At 36.6% G+C, this 16,916-nt stretch overlaps 1 protein-coding gene across 5 annotated transcripts in view; it reads left to right on the top strand.

Moving 5' to 3' along the window:
* Positions 1-16,916, top strand: part of HNF4G (hepatocyte nuclear factor 4 gamma) — a 135,166-nt gene that overhangs the window by 102,955 nt on the left and 15,295 nt on the right. For 2 of the 5 annotated variants that reach the window (XM_086335446.1, XM_086335445.1), the window contains 4 exons: positions 6,509-6,680; positions 10,520-10,614; positions 15,085-15,191; positions 16,751-16,906. In XM_086335446.1, coding sequence (XP_086191572.1) covers positions 6,535-6,680; positions 10,520-10,614; positions 15,085-15,191; positions 16,751-16,906 — 504 coding nt within the window. In that variant the 5' untranslated portion in view covers positions 6,509-6,534. Of the gene's footprint in view, positions 1-2,573; positions 2,776-6,508; positions 6,681-10,519; positions 10,615-15,084; positions 15,192-16,750; positions 16,907-16,916 lie in introns of those variants that run through there. The other 3 variants (XM_086335448.1, XM_086335447.1, XM_086335444.1) reach the window with 2 other exon arrangements.

Below are 16,916 nucleotides of genomic sequence, written 5' to 3'. Positions count from 1 at the left end.
GTTAAACTTGTAAACAAAATCAGCCCCTAAAATTTTTCCCTCCCCCAAATATTATCCTCACAATTACGAGTGCTACAGACTATGAAGGCAAGAGGGCTATTCCAGTGATCACTGTTTGATATAGTGACTCACACTGCTAAAATGACTCTGCTCTTTTCTTCACAGTTCTTCACATGGCTTTGAATTTCAGAAGCCAGTCTTCTCAAATGAAAAATATAATAATTTTTGAGATGTAATAGTCACAAGGTTTATGGTATTGAGAAATTGAATAAGAAATACTATTTTGCAGTAATCTTTTTAAAATGTGGAAAATAAAATTCTTTTATAATGTAAATGTGACTGAAATTCTTTCTTAGAAGATAAAATTAGTAAACATCTTCTCAAAATATGTTTTTTTAATAAAAAATATATTTATATATGTAGAAATATAATCTTTTTTTAGCTCTCCAGTAACTTCATTAAAAAAAAATTTTTTTTATTGGAACATAGTTGCTTTATAATGTTGTGTTAGTTTGTAGTGTGCAGCAAAATGAGTCAGCCATACATGTACATATATCCCCTCCGCTTTGGAGTTCCTTCCCATTTAGGTCACCACAGTGCATTGAGTAAAGTATGTTCTCATTAGTTATCTATTGTATATGTAATTTCAGTAGTGTATAGGTATCAATCTCAATCTCCCAACTCCTCCTACCCCATTTCCCCCTTTGGTATCCATATATTGGTTCTACATCTGTGTCTCTATTTCTGCTTTGCAACATAAGATCATCTATACCATTTTTCTAGATTCCACATATATGCGTTAATATACGATATTTGTTTTTCTCTTTCTGCCTTACTTCACTCCGTATGACACTATCTCAATATTGTCTTCTCAATGTTCCCACTCTCTAAATTCTCCTTGTCACATATACACATAAACGATACAGTGTACTGTAGAGATGTTAGATGTGAGAAAGTTGGTGACGGGAATGTGTAAATCCCCACGTTAGGGATAATCTTACTTAGATTGTGAGAATGTAATTGCCATTTAAAGTGAAAAGAAATGAAACCATATTCATGCATGAATACCTGTTTACTTATGACTTTTTGTTATTTTTATTTTTATTGAAGTTATAGAAGCACACATTTAAGAATCAACTAATTCTACAATGTTTCTCCCAAGAATTCTACAAAAGAAAAAACAAACAAAAAAACCTAGTGGGCATCATTCTCAGAGGCGCTTCTTTTAGCCTCCTTCCTTTTTCTTTTTGTTTTGCTCACTACTAGCCCGTGACTCTTGCCTGGAAGGTCCCACGGGCGGAGGAGCCTGGTAGGCTGCAGTCCATGGGGTCGCTACGAGTCAGACACGACTGAGCGACTTCACTTTCACTTTTCACTTTCACGCATTGGAGAAGGCAATGGCAACCCACTCCAGTGTTCTTGCCTGGAGAATCCCAGGGACGGGGGAGCCTGGTGGGCTGCCGTCTATGGGGTCACACAGAGTCGGACACGACTGAAGTGACTTAGCAGCAGCAGCAGCAGCCCATGAGTTTAAGTAACATACTGCTTCATGAGTTTTTAGTTTTAGTGTTATCCATGGACTCTCCACTATGGAGGAGGAACCAGTTTTCTTTCCTTCCCTGTCTTCATTGCGTACTAGTATTCAGCCTCGAGCACATCTTTTCCAAGGGGTCTCCTGAAAGCAGTTTTTAAGGGCTCTCAGGTGGCCTGCCAGTGCAGGAGAGGTAAGAGATGTGAGTTCTGTCTCTGAGTTGGGAAGATCCCCTGAAGGAGGAAATGGCAGCCCACTCCAGTATTCTTGCCTGGAGAATCCCATGGACAGAGGAGCCTGGCGGGCTACGGTCCATAGGGTCACAAAGAGGCACAACTGAAGCGATTTAGCACACATGCAGGTGGCACACCGAGGCAAGCTTCTGAACATCTCTGGGTTGTCTAACAATTATTTATTGAAAGCCTGCAAGATACTCGCAACTGTACTAATTCTGCCCATTTACAAACCTTCAAGGGACACTGAATCATAAGTTGATAGTTTCAGGCCATATTAGGGCTATGTCCAGGCTTCTACTAGAATGTATCATAAATAAATCCCTTATCATTTCAAACCACAAATTTGTTTTTCCTCAACATAAAGTCAGCTTTACTGGATGGGTAAGAAAACTTAAAATTATCAAGTGCTTATGTTAAGTGTTAACTTGTAGTCTTTGACTTACCAAATTTATGACAAATCAGCCCCCCCCTTTTTTTTTTTTCCAGAACTTGTGGCATGCATTTTCAGCCACTTAAATGGGATAAATCAGGCTCTAATGATGGTTCAAAACTGGAGATACTCTCTTTTCTATTTTTAATCCTCTTAGTGACATCATTTATTGTCTACTGGAAATCAATTTAGGAAATCATGTTAGTCCACTAAGCACTTCAGATAAGGTGATTCCATGAAGCATTCCAACATTATCACAAGGAATTGCTTGCCATAAAAGAAAAAGAAGTAAGCAGAATATGGCCTGCTAAAGGAGTTTACAGTTTTACAGCCCCTCCCACTGTAGCACATAAGTCACTCAGTTACAGTTAACTTTGGATTATCACTCACGGATTGGAAGCCTAACAGCCATCACGCAGTCTGGGCCTGTGGTGCCACTTGTATGTGTGTTTCTAAATCAATGATGAGGGTATCGGAACCGATACTGGACATGGAGATGGCAAATTACAGTGAAGTCTTGGACCCCACTTACACAACTTTGGAGTTTGACACTATGCAGATTCTGTATAATTCAAATGGTAAGTTCTCATCTGCTTGCCGATAAAAAGAAAAGTAAGTATAACGAGAGAATTAAAACTGAAGATTCCTAGGGGGCAGCTCTGCGTTTTACTGCTAGAGAATTCAGGGTTTGCTTTTTCAGTGCACAAATTTGAGGCTTTTGCCCTTCATCACAAAATTTAAATGAATACTGCTACGGCTATTTTATGTTTGAGATAGAAAAAGCTTAGTTATGCGTCATAAAGTAACCTTGGGATTCTGTCATGGGCCATTCAGGTAAAAAGAGTAGTTTCAGCAGTTATTTTATTTATTGTAAATCACAGTAATGAGTTATATTGGCAGATTGCCTGTAAAGTGTATTTTCTATGCAACATTTTAAATGACATATAGAAAAGTTTCCTTAGAACCCTGGAGAGTTTTACTGGTTGCTTCCTCCTTTTATTATTCTAGTTCTTGATGACTGCTGATGAGAAACTGTATTTAAAATTACTATCAAGTTTTTGCCTTGAACACAAATATGTAAAGAAAGAAGAGTTTATATTATAACCGTACTTGACAAGCTAATGTTTAGCCTCACAAAGCTCTTGGTATTTATCTACTGTAACATTTTAACTTTAAATAAGACATGACTTGTTTAGAGCTCATGTCTTTATATAATAGAATACAGTTTACCATTGACTTTGAATTTAGGTATATTTTTCAAGTAAAAATCTTGTCCAAGATCAGTTATAATTGTTAGAATTCCTAAAATGTGCTAATTATGTATGCTTTGGAAAAATGTGTGTATGTGTGTATTTATGTGTATGCTGAGCTCAGAATTGAAAATGTATCTTGTACTCAGGATACCTTGAGGTTATACTGTGGTGTACAATTTCGATGACTGTGACAGCTGTATTATTAACAATAAACAACAATAATTTATTAGTAGGAAGATTTCTAGAAATATTCAGAAGATGAATTATGAAATTTTAGCACAAAAGAGAAGGAAATGGCAACCCACTCCAGTGTTCTTGCCTGGAGAATCCCAGGGACGGGGGAGCCTGGTGGGCTGCCGTCTATGGGGTCACACAGAGTCGGACACAACTGAAGCAACTTAGCAGCAGCAGCAGCACAAAAGAGTTAAAATCAATTTTCAGTACAACTATTAGGAAGTCACTATTTTGAAACTTTATGTTTAGACTTGATTAGAAGTATTTAATAAAGTATTTACTTCAGTTGACTCATGAATTTTTTAAAGGCTATAGATCACTAAATAATAGGGAATGACTTACCATATTTACTAAAACAATTGACTTTTTTGGTTATTTCTAAAGTGTTGTCTAACTTGTTTTCTTGTATTAATGTGTAAGTTTCTTGTTAGTAATATGTAAATATGACAATAAACTGGAATCGAGTTGAATATTTTTTTGTATTTCCATATAATCTTCCAGAACACAATAAATTCTTAATACTTTTGCCGTATTTCTAATATCTATTCTATTTATGTTAAGAAAAGAAAAATTCCTAGCATTTAAATTCTAAAATGTCACATGATTAGCCTTAAATATATTCTCATTGAAGATATTTTTTAGTTTTATGAAGTTATATATGTCATAACTCAGGAGTATTAGTAAGTAGAATACATATATTGTTGCAGAATGTAGTTGGGACATGACAGTTTTTTATCTTTTTAAAATGGGAATATAGTAATGAATTATTATATTTATATTATTATATAATGTTATGATCAATTTAAGTTTATATTCTTATATATTCAATATCTTTTGAGTACATAGAGATGTGTTAAGATGTGTGCTCAGTTGTCAGTCGTGTCTGACTCTTGCGACCCCATGGACTGTAGCTTGCCAGGTTTCTCTGTCCACAGGATTTTATAGGCAAGAATACTGGAGTGCATGGCCAGTCCCTCCTCCAAGGGACCTTCCCAACCCAGGGATCAAACCTGCATCTCTTGTGTCACCTGCATTGGCAGGTGGATTCTTTACCACCAGCGCCACTTGGGAAGCCCATAAAGATGTGTTGTTAGTCAGTCATGTCCAACTCTTTGCGACCCCATGGACTGCAGCATGCCAGGCTTCCCTGTCCTTCACCATCTCCCAGAGCTTACTCAAACTCATGTCCATTGAGTCAGTGATGCCATCCAACCATCTTGTGTAGTTAACAATATTAACTAATTTAAGAAATAAGTAAAAATATCTATGTATATTTTTAAAAGCCTCTTTCTTTAAAACAATTAGTTATCACTTTATGTCAGGCATAGTTCTAGAGCTGGAAGACAGAGGGGCAACTAAGATAAATCCTCTGACATCATGAAGTTTTTATTCTGTGGGGAAAGATAGGTAATAAATGAACATACCAAAACATAATATAATTTTAGACAGTGAAGTGGTTAGTTTAAAGAATAAGCAGAATTCTGGGTTCTACTTGAGGGCAGATGGTAGATGACTCTTTTAGATGTACGTTTGCAGACTGTTTCTCAGCAAATGTAAAATTTGAGCAGAAACTGAATAGCCAGGTCATAGAAATTCTTGAGAAAGAGCTTCCTTTCAGGCAGAGCAAACAGCAAGTGTAAAGGCTCTGAGATGGGTACAGACTTCAAGGCTTGGGCAGGGGAACAGGCAACATTACTGAGGACTAAGGAACAGGATAAAAAATAATGTGAAATAATGGGATCAGAGAGGTGGAAGGGGGACCTTTACACTCAAGGCTCTACAGGCCATGGGAAGATGTGTAGGCTTATTCTATACCTAAGGATTGGATGCAGAAGACTAAGATGATGTGAATTTCTTATGCCAAGAGCACATTAGAGGCTTTGGGGCAATAAACATTAGGGGAACAAAGCTGGAAGTATTTGAGAAATTAGATAGGAAGCTGTTGCAATAATCCAGGGGAAAGGTTATGTTTAATTGAATAAGGGTGGCTATAGTGAAAGGGTGAAAATTTGTGAATGCAATATATATTTCAAATATGATTTGTTGATTGGATATGAGCAGTGAAGGAAATAATTCAGTGAAGAGGCCAAGATTACTGGCAGTAGGTACCAGATGGTACCATTAACTGACTAGGGAAGACTAATGGCAGAATGAGTTCTAGAAGAAAAAAAATGAGTTCTATTTTTGATACATTAATTTGCAGTTCTTATTAAACTCAAAAGTGAAGTTATTCAAGAGATATGTGGGTATTTCAGACTGAAACCCATGGGAAACATCAGAACTAAAGATAAGATGTGGGGATTTTTCGTCATACAGATGATTTTTAATGACATGGGACTGGATGAACTTCCCTAGGGAAAGGGTATGATTGAGGGGCTGAGACCTGTGGTATCCCAAAGTCTAACCCTCAGAAATAGGAGTGGGGAGATTGTAATGGAGACTTGGCAGAAGCAGCTAGTGGTTAAAGAGAGAGCACTGGGGTGGAGCATCCCAGAAGCTGAGGAATGGACTATTTCATGCCCATGAATAACTAGTGCACCTGCTTGGTTACTCAGTAGTGTCTGACTCTCTGTGACCCCATGGATTGTAGCCTGCCAGGCTCCTCCATCCATGGAATTCTCCCAGCAAGAATACTGGAGTGCGTTGTCATGCCCTCCTCCAGGGGATCTTCCCCACGCAGGGATCGAACCTGAGTCTCCTGTGTCTCCTGCATCGCAGGCTGATTCTTTATCACTCAGCCATCAGGGAAGCCCTGAATATTTAGCAGGACCATTCCTATATGAAATACTCAGTGCTAACTTGCATTCTCCTCTTTCTTTAACAGATAGTTCTGTCCCAGAGACAACAAGTATGAATACCGCAGACAACGGTGTCAACTGTCTGTGTGCCATATGTGGGGACAGAGCAACAGGAAAGCACTATGGTGCCTCCAGCTGTGATGGGTGCAAGGGTTTCTTCAGACGCAGCATCCGCAAGAGTCACGTTTATTCCTGCAGGTACTTGAAATGCTCCTTCCAGAAAGGTGATCTTTAGCGATGTTTCAAAATGCTATGCAAAAAGTAAGGGAATAAAGAGCTTTCGAAGTTCTATAACTCTAAGAACAAAATTTATAAGCTCCATTAAAAGTGAGTATGTGTGGTACATATAAACAATGGAATATTGCTCAGCCATTATAAAAGAACAGAATTGTGCATTTGTGTCACATTTGCAGAGATGTGGATGGACCTAGAGATTGTCATAGAGGGTGAAGTAGATCATAAAAAACAAATATTGCATATTAACACACATACATGAAATCTAGCAGAAAACAGTACACATGAACTTATTTACAAAGCAGAAGTAGAGACTCAGACGTACAGAGCAAACATACGGACACCTGGACAGGGAGGAGGGATATGTTGGGAAATCGGGATTGACAAACGTATACTACTGTATATTGAAGAAGGCAATGGCACCCCACTCCAGCACTCTTGCCTGGAAAATCCCATGGACAGAGGAGCCTGGTAGGCTGCAGTCCATGGGGTCGCTAAGAGTCGGACATGACTGAGCGACTTCACTTTCACTTTTCACTTTCATGCATTGGAGAAGGAAATGGCAACCCACTCCAGTGTTCTTGCCTGGAGAATCCCAGGGACGGCGGAGCCTGGTGGGCTGCCGTCTGTGGGGTCGCGTAGAGTCGGACACGACTGAAGCGACTTAGCAGCAGCAGCAGCAGCAGCAGCAATGACGCCTATTAGTTATTAGTAATAACTAATGTATAGCACAAGGGGAAAAAAAACAATGGAAAAAAGTGAGTGCGTGTGGATGTGTATACGATGCATTCACACGGGTGGTTTTTTTATGAAACATTTTAGACTTATAAAATATATATTAAAAAATCCACATACTTTTCACCCAGTTCAAACCAATATAGTTGAAGCCTCCTGTGGACACCTCCCCTCTCCCTTTTTCTTCCTCCCCCCTTTCCTAGAGGTAACTACTATCTGAAATTTGGTGTTGTCTTTTCCTTGTGTTTTTTATTGTATACCAGTAGACATAGGTAAATCCATATTTAAATGGTTTCACAGGTTGTGTGTTTTTCTGCACATTGCTTATCATTTTAGCATCATCACATCCTGATCTTTAAAACAAAATTATAAAAGTGCAGATGATTTTGGCAGCTTGTTGATGTTCATAAATAAAATGAAATTTTCAGCTCTAAAATTTTAAATATATTTCTCATGACAATTTTGCCATTAATTTTAATGTTTTGTCTAAAATTTATTTAATTATATTATATGTGTCACATTTCTAGTAGGTTTTTTCAAAAAAATAATATCTAGGTAAACATCACATCACAATTTCGGTTTAGATATTTCGCCTTTAATGTTCAGAATAACAGTTCTTGAATGCAGATACGGTCTATTAAGTATGGGCTATTCAAAGGTGACTGATTTTAACAGGAGAAATCTGTTTGCTCTGTCTTTGAAAGTCATGGGTAGGATTGTTAAAGTGTTTTTGGCACAAGTTGAATATTTAGGAAGAAGTTAACTCTCTCACATTATGATGACATTTGACTTCTAGGGATGTGGAAAAGTTAATATATAACTCACAAATATCTAACTAGTGTTCTCTAGTAATTTTTATGAGAGTTTAAAGTAGGTTTAACAATGTAAATTAACTATTTTTAAAACCTTCTTGGTAAGCAAAAGAAAAGTATTTCTTGCTTTTATATACAGCCAAACTTGAGAGGTATAAAGAAATCAAGTGGATTTGCTCCATCAAAAGCATTTTCTGTATGATTCCCTCAAATATTGAATGCTTCTAAAAGATTAATAGTGAAATAAATACAAAATAACATGTAAACAATATTTTTACAATTTTTAAGTCATATATGCTGTCAAAGATAAAACGTATATGTGTGTATATGTGTATGTATACATATGTATATGTATATATATGTTATGTGTGTGTGTATATATATATATATATATATGTATACAGGCTATCCAAGCAACTAAAAACAGTGACTTTTTTTCCATTTAATTTTTTTCTTTTATTTTGGAGTGTAGTTGATTTGCAATATTGTGTTAGTTTCAAGTGTACAACAAAGTGATTCAGTTATCCATATACATATATCTATTCTTTTTCAGATTCTTTTCCCAGATAGATTATTACAGAATATGGAGTTGAGCACTCCAACAACAAATTCTAAGAGTCAGAGAATGACTCTTGAACAGAAATAGGTGTCAAGATTTTTACCCTTCCTGTGTGGGAAAAGTGAGAAAGGAATGTTTCCACACAACTTTTGGAAACTTAAAAAATACGCCAACAACACATACAACCTTACTCCTCCCAACACACCATCATGAATACTGCTGCCAACTTAGCCTTCTTTACGTATACCGATATTAAGCAAATGCTATGAATTTTTCCATTGGGAAAAGTTTATATTGATGTAAGTTTAGGGGCAAAAATGTTTTTTAAAGTTTAGGCTTTGCTAATCTCAAAGTCTTTTAAGTATGTTCAGATAACAACCTGTGCTGGCAAGTCCTCCCTGTTTTATAATTGTGGGTTGACTTGGGATGTCAAATGACCTTCCCAAGTTCTATGGACAATGTATGGTGGAACTGGGAATCAAGTTCAGGTCCAACTCCAGAGACTGTCCTTTTTTTTTTTAAGTGCACAATTTAGTTTATTAGTATTTTCACAGAGTTGTGCAATCATCACTGTAATTAATTTAGAATATGTCACCATCCTATAAAGAAACCTCCAGTACCGTTTAGTAGTTACTCCCCATTTCCCCCAGCTCCCTCCCCACCAGTGTGGGGTAACTACTAGTCTACTTTCTATTTCCATAGATTTGCATCTTTTGCACATTTGATATAAGTGAAATTATCCAATATGTGACATTTTGTGTCTGACTGCTTTCACTTAGGATAGTATCTTCAAGGTTCATCCATGTTATAGCATATATGATCAGTTCATTCTTATTTATTGCCAAGTGTATAATATTCCATTCTGTGAGCACACAACGTTTTGTTTACATCGTATGTTTATCATCTGGTGGCATTTGGGTTGTCCCCACTTTTTGGCTATTGTGAATAATGCTGCTATGCACATTTATGTACAACAGTCTGTGTGGACATATGTTTTCCTTTCTCTTGGGTATATACCTAGGAGAAGAATTGCTGAGTCATAGGATAACTCTTGTGTACCTTTTGAAAACTGCTAAACTTTCTTCCTAAGCAGCCACATCATTTTGTATTATAGCCAACAATGTGTGAGCCATCCAATTTTTCAATGTCCTAATCAACATTTGTTATTATCTGTTTTCTTCCTGATCTTAGCCATGGTAGTGGGTGTGAAGTGGTACCTGATTGTACAGCGACTGTATTCTTAATGCTTTACTCAACTGCCTTTTGATATATAATTTCGAATTTAGAGTAAACTCCAATTAGATATGAGGTAAAACTACTAGAAGAATATTTGCATAGAAAAATCATGGAAGGGCAGAGGAGTGAAGTTCCCCATCACACTGAAACCATTAGTAGTAAGTGTTAGAATTTGTATACTAAAGTTTTTCATCTGACTTTGGCTTTCATGGCACAAGTTAGAAATGACCATGGATACTGGCCAAAAGTGAGATACCATTCAGTTTTGTTTTATTAGAAATATTGCATGAGAGGTGAGGCTTGTATTTTCATGCTGATCATGAGATTCGAAAATTCGTAATTATCCTTATACATTTTTTCTGTTGATCTAAATTTAACTATACTTTTAAAAGTCTGTCTGTTTGCTTTTTTGATAAATGATAACTGTCTGCAAATATATCTTTTTTTTTTTGGCATTGTAGGTTCAGTCGTCAATGTGTTGTTGACAAAGACAAAAGGAATCAATGTAGATACTGTCGATTAAGAAAATGCTTTAGAGCAGGAATGAAAAAAGAAGGTAATAATATATAATATAATGATAATTAACATTACTGATGAAAAATGCTATACACACATGTTCTCATTTAATCACAATAATCTTTACATGAGTTCTGATTTTCCTCAATGAAGGATCTGCGATTCCTTGAGTTTAAGAATTTACTCAAGGACACTGACTTACTGGTAAGTGATGGAACCAGTCTTTTTACCTGGTGACGGACTTGACACATTCTGTCCACTACTGCATTACCCCTGGCAACAAAATTATTGTCTAACAAACATTCCAGTGTCTTTTTCAAAAGATAAATGGCAAAATATACTAATAGGATGCATTTTAATGTATTTTAAGTGCATTTTTAATCTCAATAACAATTGAATATCTATTTCATAAACATCAACTGAACACTGACTGACTTTCCACATATTAATTTATTTATCTAACAAATTTATTGTGCACTGCTGCTCTCCAAACACTGTTGTTGGTGCCAAGGTTTAGTGTACATAATAGTGTTCACTATTATGTAGTGAACATAATAGACAAAATGATCCCCCCTTTCAGGGAGCTTATATTCTCTTCAAGAACAGAGACAATAGACTAGATGCTGTATTTCAATGTGAAGTAATTTCATTTTGAACATATTAAATAATCTAATTATACTATCCTATGTTCTAACTACAGTTAATTTAGCAATAGATGTGTTTAGCACATCTAAATATTTGGCAGGGAATAGATCCTATAGCGGAGAAGGCAATGGCACCCCACTCCAGTACTCTTGACTGGAAAATTCCATGGACGGAGGAGCCGGGTAGGCTGCAGTCCATGGGGTCGCCAAGAGTCAGACATGACTGAGCGACTTCACTTTCGCTTTTCACTTTCATGCATTGGAGAAGGAAATGGCAACGCACTGCAGTGTTCTTGCCTGAAGAATCCCAGGGATGGAGGAACCTGGTGGGCTGCCGTCTATGGGGTCGCACAGAGTCGTACACGACTGAAGCGACTTAGCAGCAGCAGCAGCAGCAGCAGCAGCTCCTATAAGGGGGTTTCCCCTGTGGCTCAGCAGTAAAGAATCTGCCTGCAATGCAGGAGACAGGGTAGGGTTTGATCCCTGGATTGGGAAGATGCCCTGGAGAAGGAAATGACAACCCACTCCAGTGTTCTTGCCTGGAGAATACCATGGGCAGAGGAGACTGGTGGGCCACAGTCCATGGGGTCACAAAAGTGTCCGACACAACTTAGTCACTAAACAACAAGCTGCTATAAGATTTTGTGCTTGTCATTTTGCGATATGCTTGTGCTTTTCACTATCGTATACAAGGAGATATTTTTCAAAACTATTTCACATACTATTAGAAAATTAAATCAAATCATATCTGTATAGTACAAATACATAAAAAAAAATTCCATTAGTTTTACTAGTTGCTGGTCTCAAAAAAGAAGGCAAAATAAACTTCACAAAATTAAAGTTATAACACTTTCATTTCAACATGACTTATTTCTAGTGACATATTTGGTTGTTTATGGCATTCATTACATACATTATCAATTATCTTCATTCATTTTTACTTGAATCTCTGCTTTGTTCCTACCATATGAAAAGCAAATAACACTTCTACATTTCCATTAATAATTTTACAATTTGTTAAATAAAATTGTTTTTTAAATAGTTAAAACATATCTTGTGCTGCTCATAGAATAATGCATTCAGTTCAGTTCAGTCACTCAATCGTGTCCGACTCTTTGCGACCCCATGAATCGCAGCATGCCAGGCCTTCCTGTCCATCACCAACTCCTGGAATTCACTCAGACTCATGTCCATTGAGTCAGTGATGCCATCCAGCCATCTCATCCTCTGTCATCCCCTTCTCCTCCTGCCCCCAATCCCTCCCAGCATCAGGGTCTTTTCCAATGAGTCAACTCTTCGCATGAGGTGGCCAAAGTACTAGAGTTTCAGCTTTAGCATCATTCCTTCCAAAGAGATTCCAGGGCTGATCTCCTTCAGAATGGACTGGTTGGATCTCCTTGCAGTCCAAGGGACTCTCAAGAGTCTTATCCAACACCACAGTTCTAAAGCATCAATTCTTCGGCACTCAGCTTTCTTCACAGTCCAACTCTCACATCCATACATGACCACTGGAAAAACCATAGCCTTGACTAGACGGACCTTTGTTGGCAAAGTAATGTCTCTGCTTTTGAATATGCTATCTAGGTTGGTCATAACTTTCCTTCCAAGGAGTAAGCGTCTTTTAATTTCATGGCTGCAGTCACCATCTGCAGTGATTTTGGAGCCCCCAAAAATAAAGTCTGACACTGTTTCCACTCTTTTCCCATCTATTTCCCATGAAGTGATGGGACCAGATGCCATGATCTTCGTTTTCTAAATGTTGAGCTTTAAGCCAACTTTTTCACTCTCCTCTTTCACTTTCATCAAGAGGCTTTTTAGTTCCTCTTCACTTTCTGCCATAAGGTTGGTGTCATCTGCATATCTGAGGTTATTGATATTTCTCCCAGCAATCTTGATTCCAGCTTGTGCTTCCTTCAGCCCAGCATTTCTCATGATGTATTCTGCATATAAGTTAAATAAGCAGGGTGAAAATATACAGCCTTGATGTACTCCTTTTCCTATTTGGAACCAGTCTGTTGTTCCATGTCCAGTTCTAACTGTTGCTTCCTGACCTGCATACAGGTTTCTCAAGAGGCAGGTCAGGTGGTCTGGTATTCCCATCTCTTTCAGAATTTTCCACAGTTTATTGTGATCCACACAGTCAAAGGCTTTGGCATAGTCAATAAAGCAGAAATAGATGTTTTTCTGGAATTCTCTTGCTTTTTCGATGATCTAGCGGATGTTGGCAATTTGATCTCTGGTTCCTCTGCCTTTTCTACAACCAGCTTGAACATCTGGCAGTTCACAGTTCACGTACTGCTGAAGCCTGGCTCGGAGAATTTTGAGCATTACTTTACTAGCATGTGAGATTAGTGCAATTGTGCGGTAATTTGAGCATTCTTAATTTTTCCTAAATAGATTAGGAAGTAATTTTTTGCTTTCAAAGTAGATATACTTCTTATTTACAATAATAGCATAATTTAAAGGTTAGTTAAATGGAAACATACATAAATATGGTTTTATGTCAAAAATAGTATCAGCAAGAAGATTACAAATGTCACAATATCTTTTAGCATTTTCTAGGTTGATCATATAATGAAATCCATAAAACATAGCTTACATTTTAATGTTTTATCTCCACATACACATTTCCAAATGAGTCAGTTTAGGCTGAAAGTCAATGACAGTATTTAAGAAAGAGGAAGTAAGCTACCAGTAAATATGATTTTAAAATAAAATATTAATGATTCACTCCAACTAAAGATTCAGTTCAGTCGCTCAGTCATGTCTGACTCTTTGTGACCTCATGGACTGCAGCATGCTCTTAAAGGCAAAAAGTTTAGTTTTTTTCTTTCAAATTAATGGAATTGATAGGTAATAGTTTGTTTAGTTACACATTGGTGAATTTCTTTTAAAAAGAATAATTATAGAAATAAACTCTGATAGTTTAATGTCTTATCTTTCCAGCAAAATTGGGTAAAGCATTAGGGTACATAATTCAGAGGGTACAGACTTTGTTTCCATTCTTTTTGGTTAAGAGAAGACAATTCTACCTTTTATGTTTTGAAATCCAACTTTGACTTCTGATTTATATTATTCTCTACGTAACAAACACACAAATCTGTACCACCCCACTTCTGCTTCCTTATATTTAAAATTTGGGTATAAGCATTATTCTTTTTGTTTGTTTGCTTCTGAAACAAAGAGATCTAGCTCTTTCTTAGAAGACTTTCATATGATACTTAATATTTCTTCATTGTTCCAAAATGCTGATATTCAAATATGTTTTCTGAAGAAAGACCCCTACCTGCTGCAACCCCTGCCTTGTTAATGTCTCTAAATGGTCCCAAAGATATTGCTTTATAAGAGATCATAGGATTGTGATCACCTTAACCAAAATAAATGTACTTTCCGTTTTTGCAGCTGTTTTAGAAGAAAAAGAAAAATGGGAGTTTCAGAGCATATGACTCATATTTTCTGACAGTGAATACACTCTTATCTTTAACCTGGTCAATCTCATAGGTGATACTCTTCCCTTAGATATCTTATGGCTTTATTAACCTTGAGACAATGGAAAACCAACCTTTGAAAATACAACATGGCTGAACCGGCTGACCTACCGCTTTGTAACATGTGTACCATCATGAGGTCCCCAAAGGCAGTATTTTATGTGCTCTAGTGACAAGCTTGGCTCTTCCTACTTTTAAAATGGTACCGAATAAAAAAATATCTTTAGTCAGACTTATCTCTGCACCCCGCACCAGGTCTTTCAGAAATATTCCTTCTCTCCTTTTATACTTCTTTTTTTTTTTTTTACTTCAAAGAGTATATATTCTGACTTATGTTGAAGAAAACCAACCAGTAAATACTGTGATTTTCTCCCCTAGCTGTACAAAATGAACGTGATAGAATAAGCACCAGAAGAAGCACGTTTGACGGCAGCAACATCCCCTCCATCAACACACTGGCACAAGCGGAAGTTCGGTCTCGCCAGGTACTGCTGCTCCAGCATCCTGCCCTATTTAATAGGATCAAATGCTTACTTAAGAATAATGCAAAATTGATTTAAGTTCATTCACATGTGCTTATTACTATAATAAACTCCACTTAATGCAACTTCAAGTTTCACTTTGAAAATATTAGTGGACTATTGACTTAGTTTTTACTTTTCCTGGGCAATTCCCCATTTTTTGAGTGAAAAAAAAAATGAGATACATTTCAATCTAAGATTGTTAAAAGTTTGTTTACAAGGTTGATTTAAAATACTTAAGGCTTAGCACAATGCCCTGGGGCAGTATCTTGTTATGTTGGTTGAATCTGGAAATCAATTACCACAGCTTTTAGGGTGTTTAGTTGAAAACTATCATTAAAGTTTTCTTTCTTGAAAATGATGCCTAGATTCAAGAACTCACCTTAGCACCTGCTTTGGAAACAGGTACTTCAGGGAACAGCCAGAATTCAGAAAATACAAGAAAAAGTTTATTGTTTGAAATTTCTTGAATGAGAACACCAGTTCTAGAGTTAAATATGTAAGTGACCAGTTATATAAATAAAAGTAAATCACTTAAGAATCAAATAAATAAACCTTTTGAAGAAAGTTTATTTTAGCAGTGTCCCTATTAGAAATGTTAATGATATTTTTCTCTTGTAAAGCAAATTATGAAATAGCTAACTATTAATCGGGTCTTATAATGAGTCAGTGCAACTACTTTCGTTTTTGATAACACAAGGGTAATATGATGAGGTTAACTTCACCATTATCATCCTCATTACTTGAAGATTACTTGATGGTCCTATAAAGCATTTTGAGAATGGCCTTAAAGGAACTGTGAGGAAATGCACATAACAGCAGAAAGACACGTACACACACACACAGACATGTTCAAAAATGACGCTTAGAAGAACTTTTAAAAAGTGATTTTTTTCCAGAAGAAAGGCATTTGGACACTACTTGTATCTTAGATAGTTCAAAATTGTATATCATTTAAAAATTAATCATTATATGTTAAGCTTTTCAAGTTGCTGAGTCAAAGATTGGTGGTGTCTTAACTTTATTTGAATGGGCTTCCATTGAATGCAGCAACATAGTCTGGCTTCTCATCTAAATCTATTCTCCTCAGTTGGTAAACTTTACCAATGGAAACTTTCCTTCATAAATTATAACAAATTAAAGGTGGACTTTCTGGCCGGAACTATCATCTTTAATTAAAAACAAAATCACACAGCATTAGTTCAATGTGGATACTCCACAGCTCTTTGTATTATAATTTTGAATTATTAAAAACTCCCCCAAAGTTGTGGTAACTTGTTTTACAGATTTGGCCAGTAAAAATAAGATACTGCTCCCAGACTGTGGCAGTGAATGTTCTCAGTCTAACTTGAACTGATAGGTATTTGATTTATCAATTTTAAAATGTTTGGTATATTTCAAGATAGTGTGATAATAAGAGTGTCCACTACAATGGTGTTTACTTATTGCAGGGGCAGAAAAAAGAGATATATTGGACTTGTGTTATTTTCAATGACAGATTAATATAATGTTTTTAATAATAGATCTCAGTCTCAAGCCCTGGTGCGAGCGCTGACATAAATGTTAAGAAAATTGCCAGCATTGGTGATGTCTGTGAATCCATGAAACAGCAGCTCCTAGTCTTGGTGGAATGGGCTAAATATATCCCTGCCTTTTGTGAGTTACCACTGGACGATCAGGTATATAAGA

This window comes from Bos grunniens, chromosome 14 (assembly GCF_055505025.1).
Source record: "Bos grunniens cultivar Pamir isolate PY7600 chromosome 14, Bosgru_T2T1.0, whole genome shotgun sequence".
In the NCBI taxonomy this organism is placed as follows: domain Eukaryota; kingdom Metazoa; phylum Chordata; class Mammalia; order Artiodactyla; family Bovidae; genus Bos; species Bos grunniens.
The sequence above is the reverse complement of the archived record's forward strand: the minus strand, read 5'-3'. Positions and strand labels throughout refer to the sequence as shown.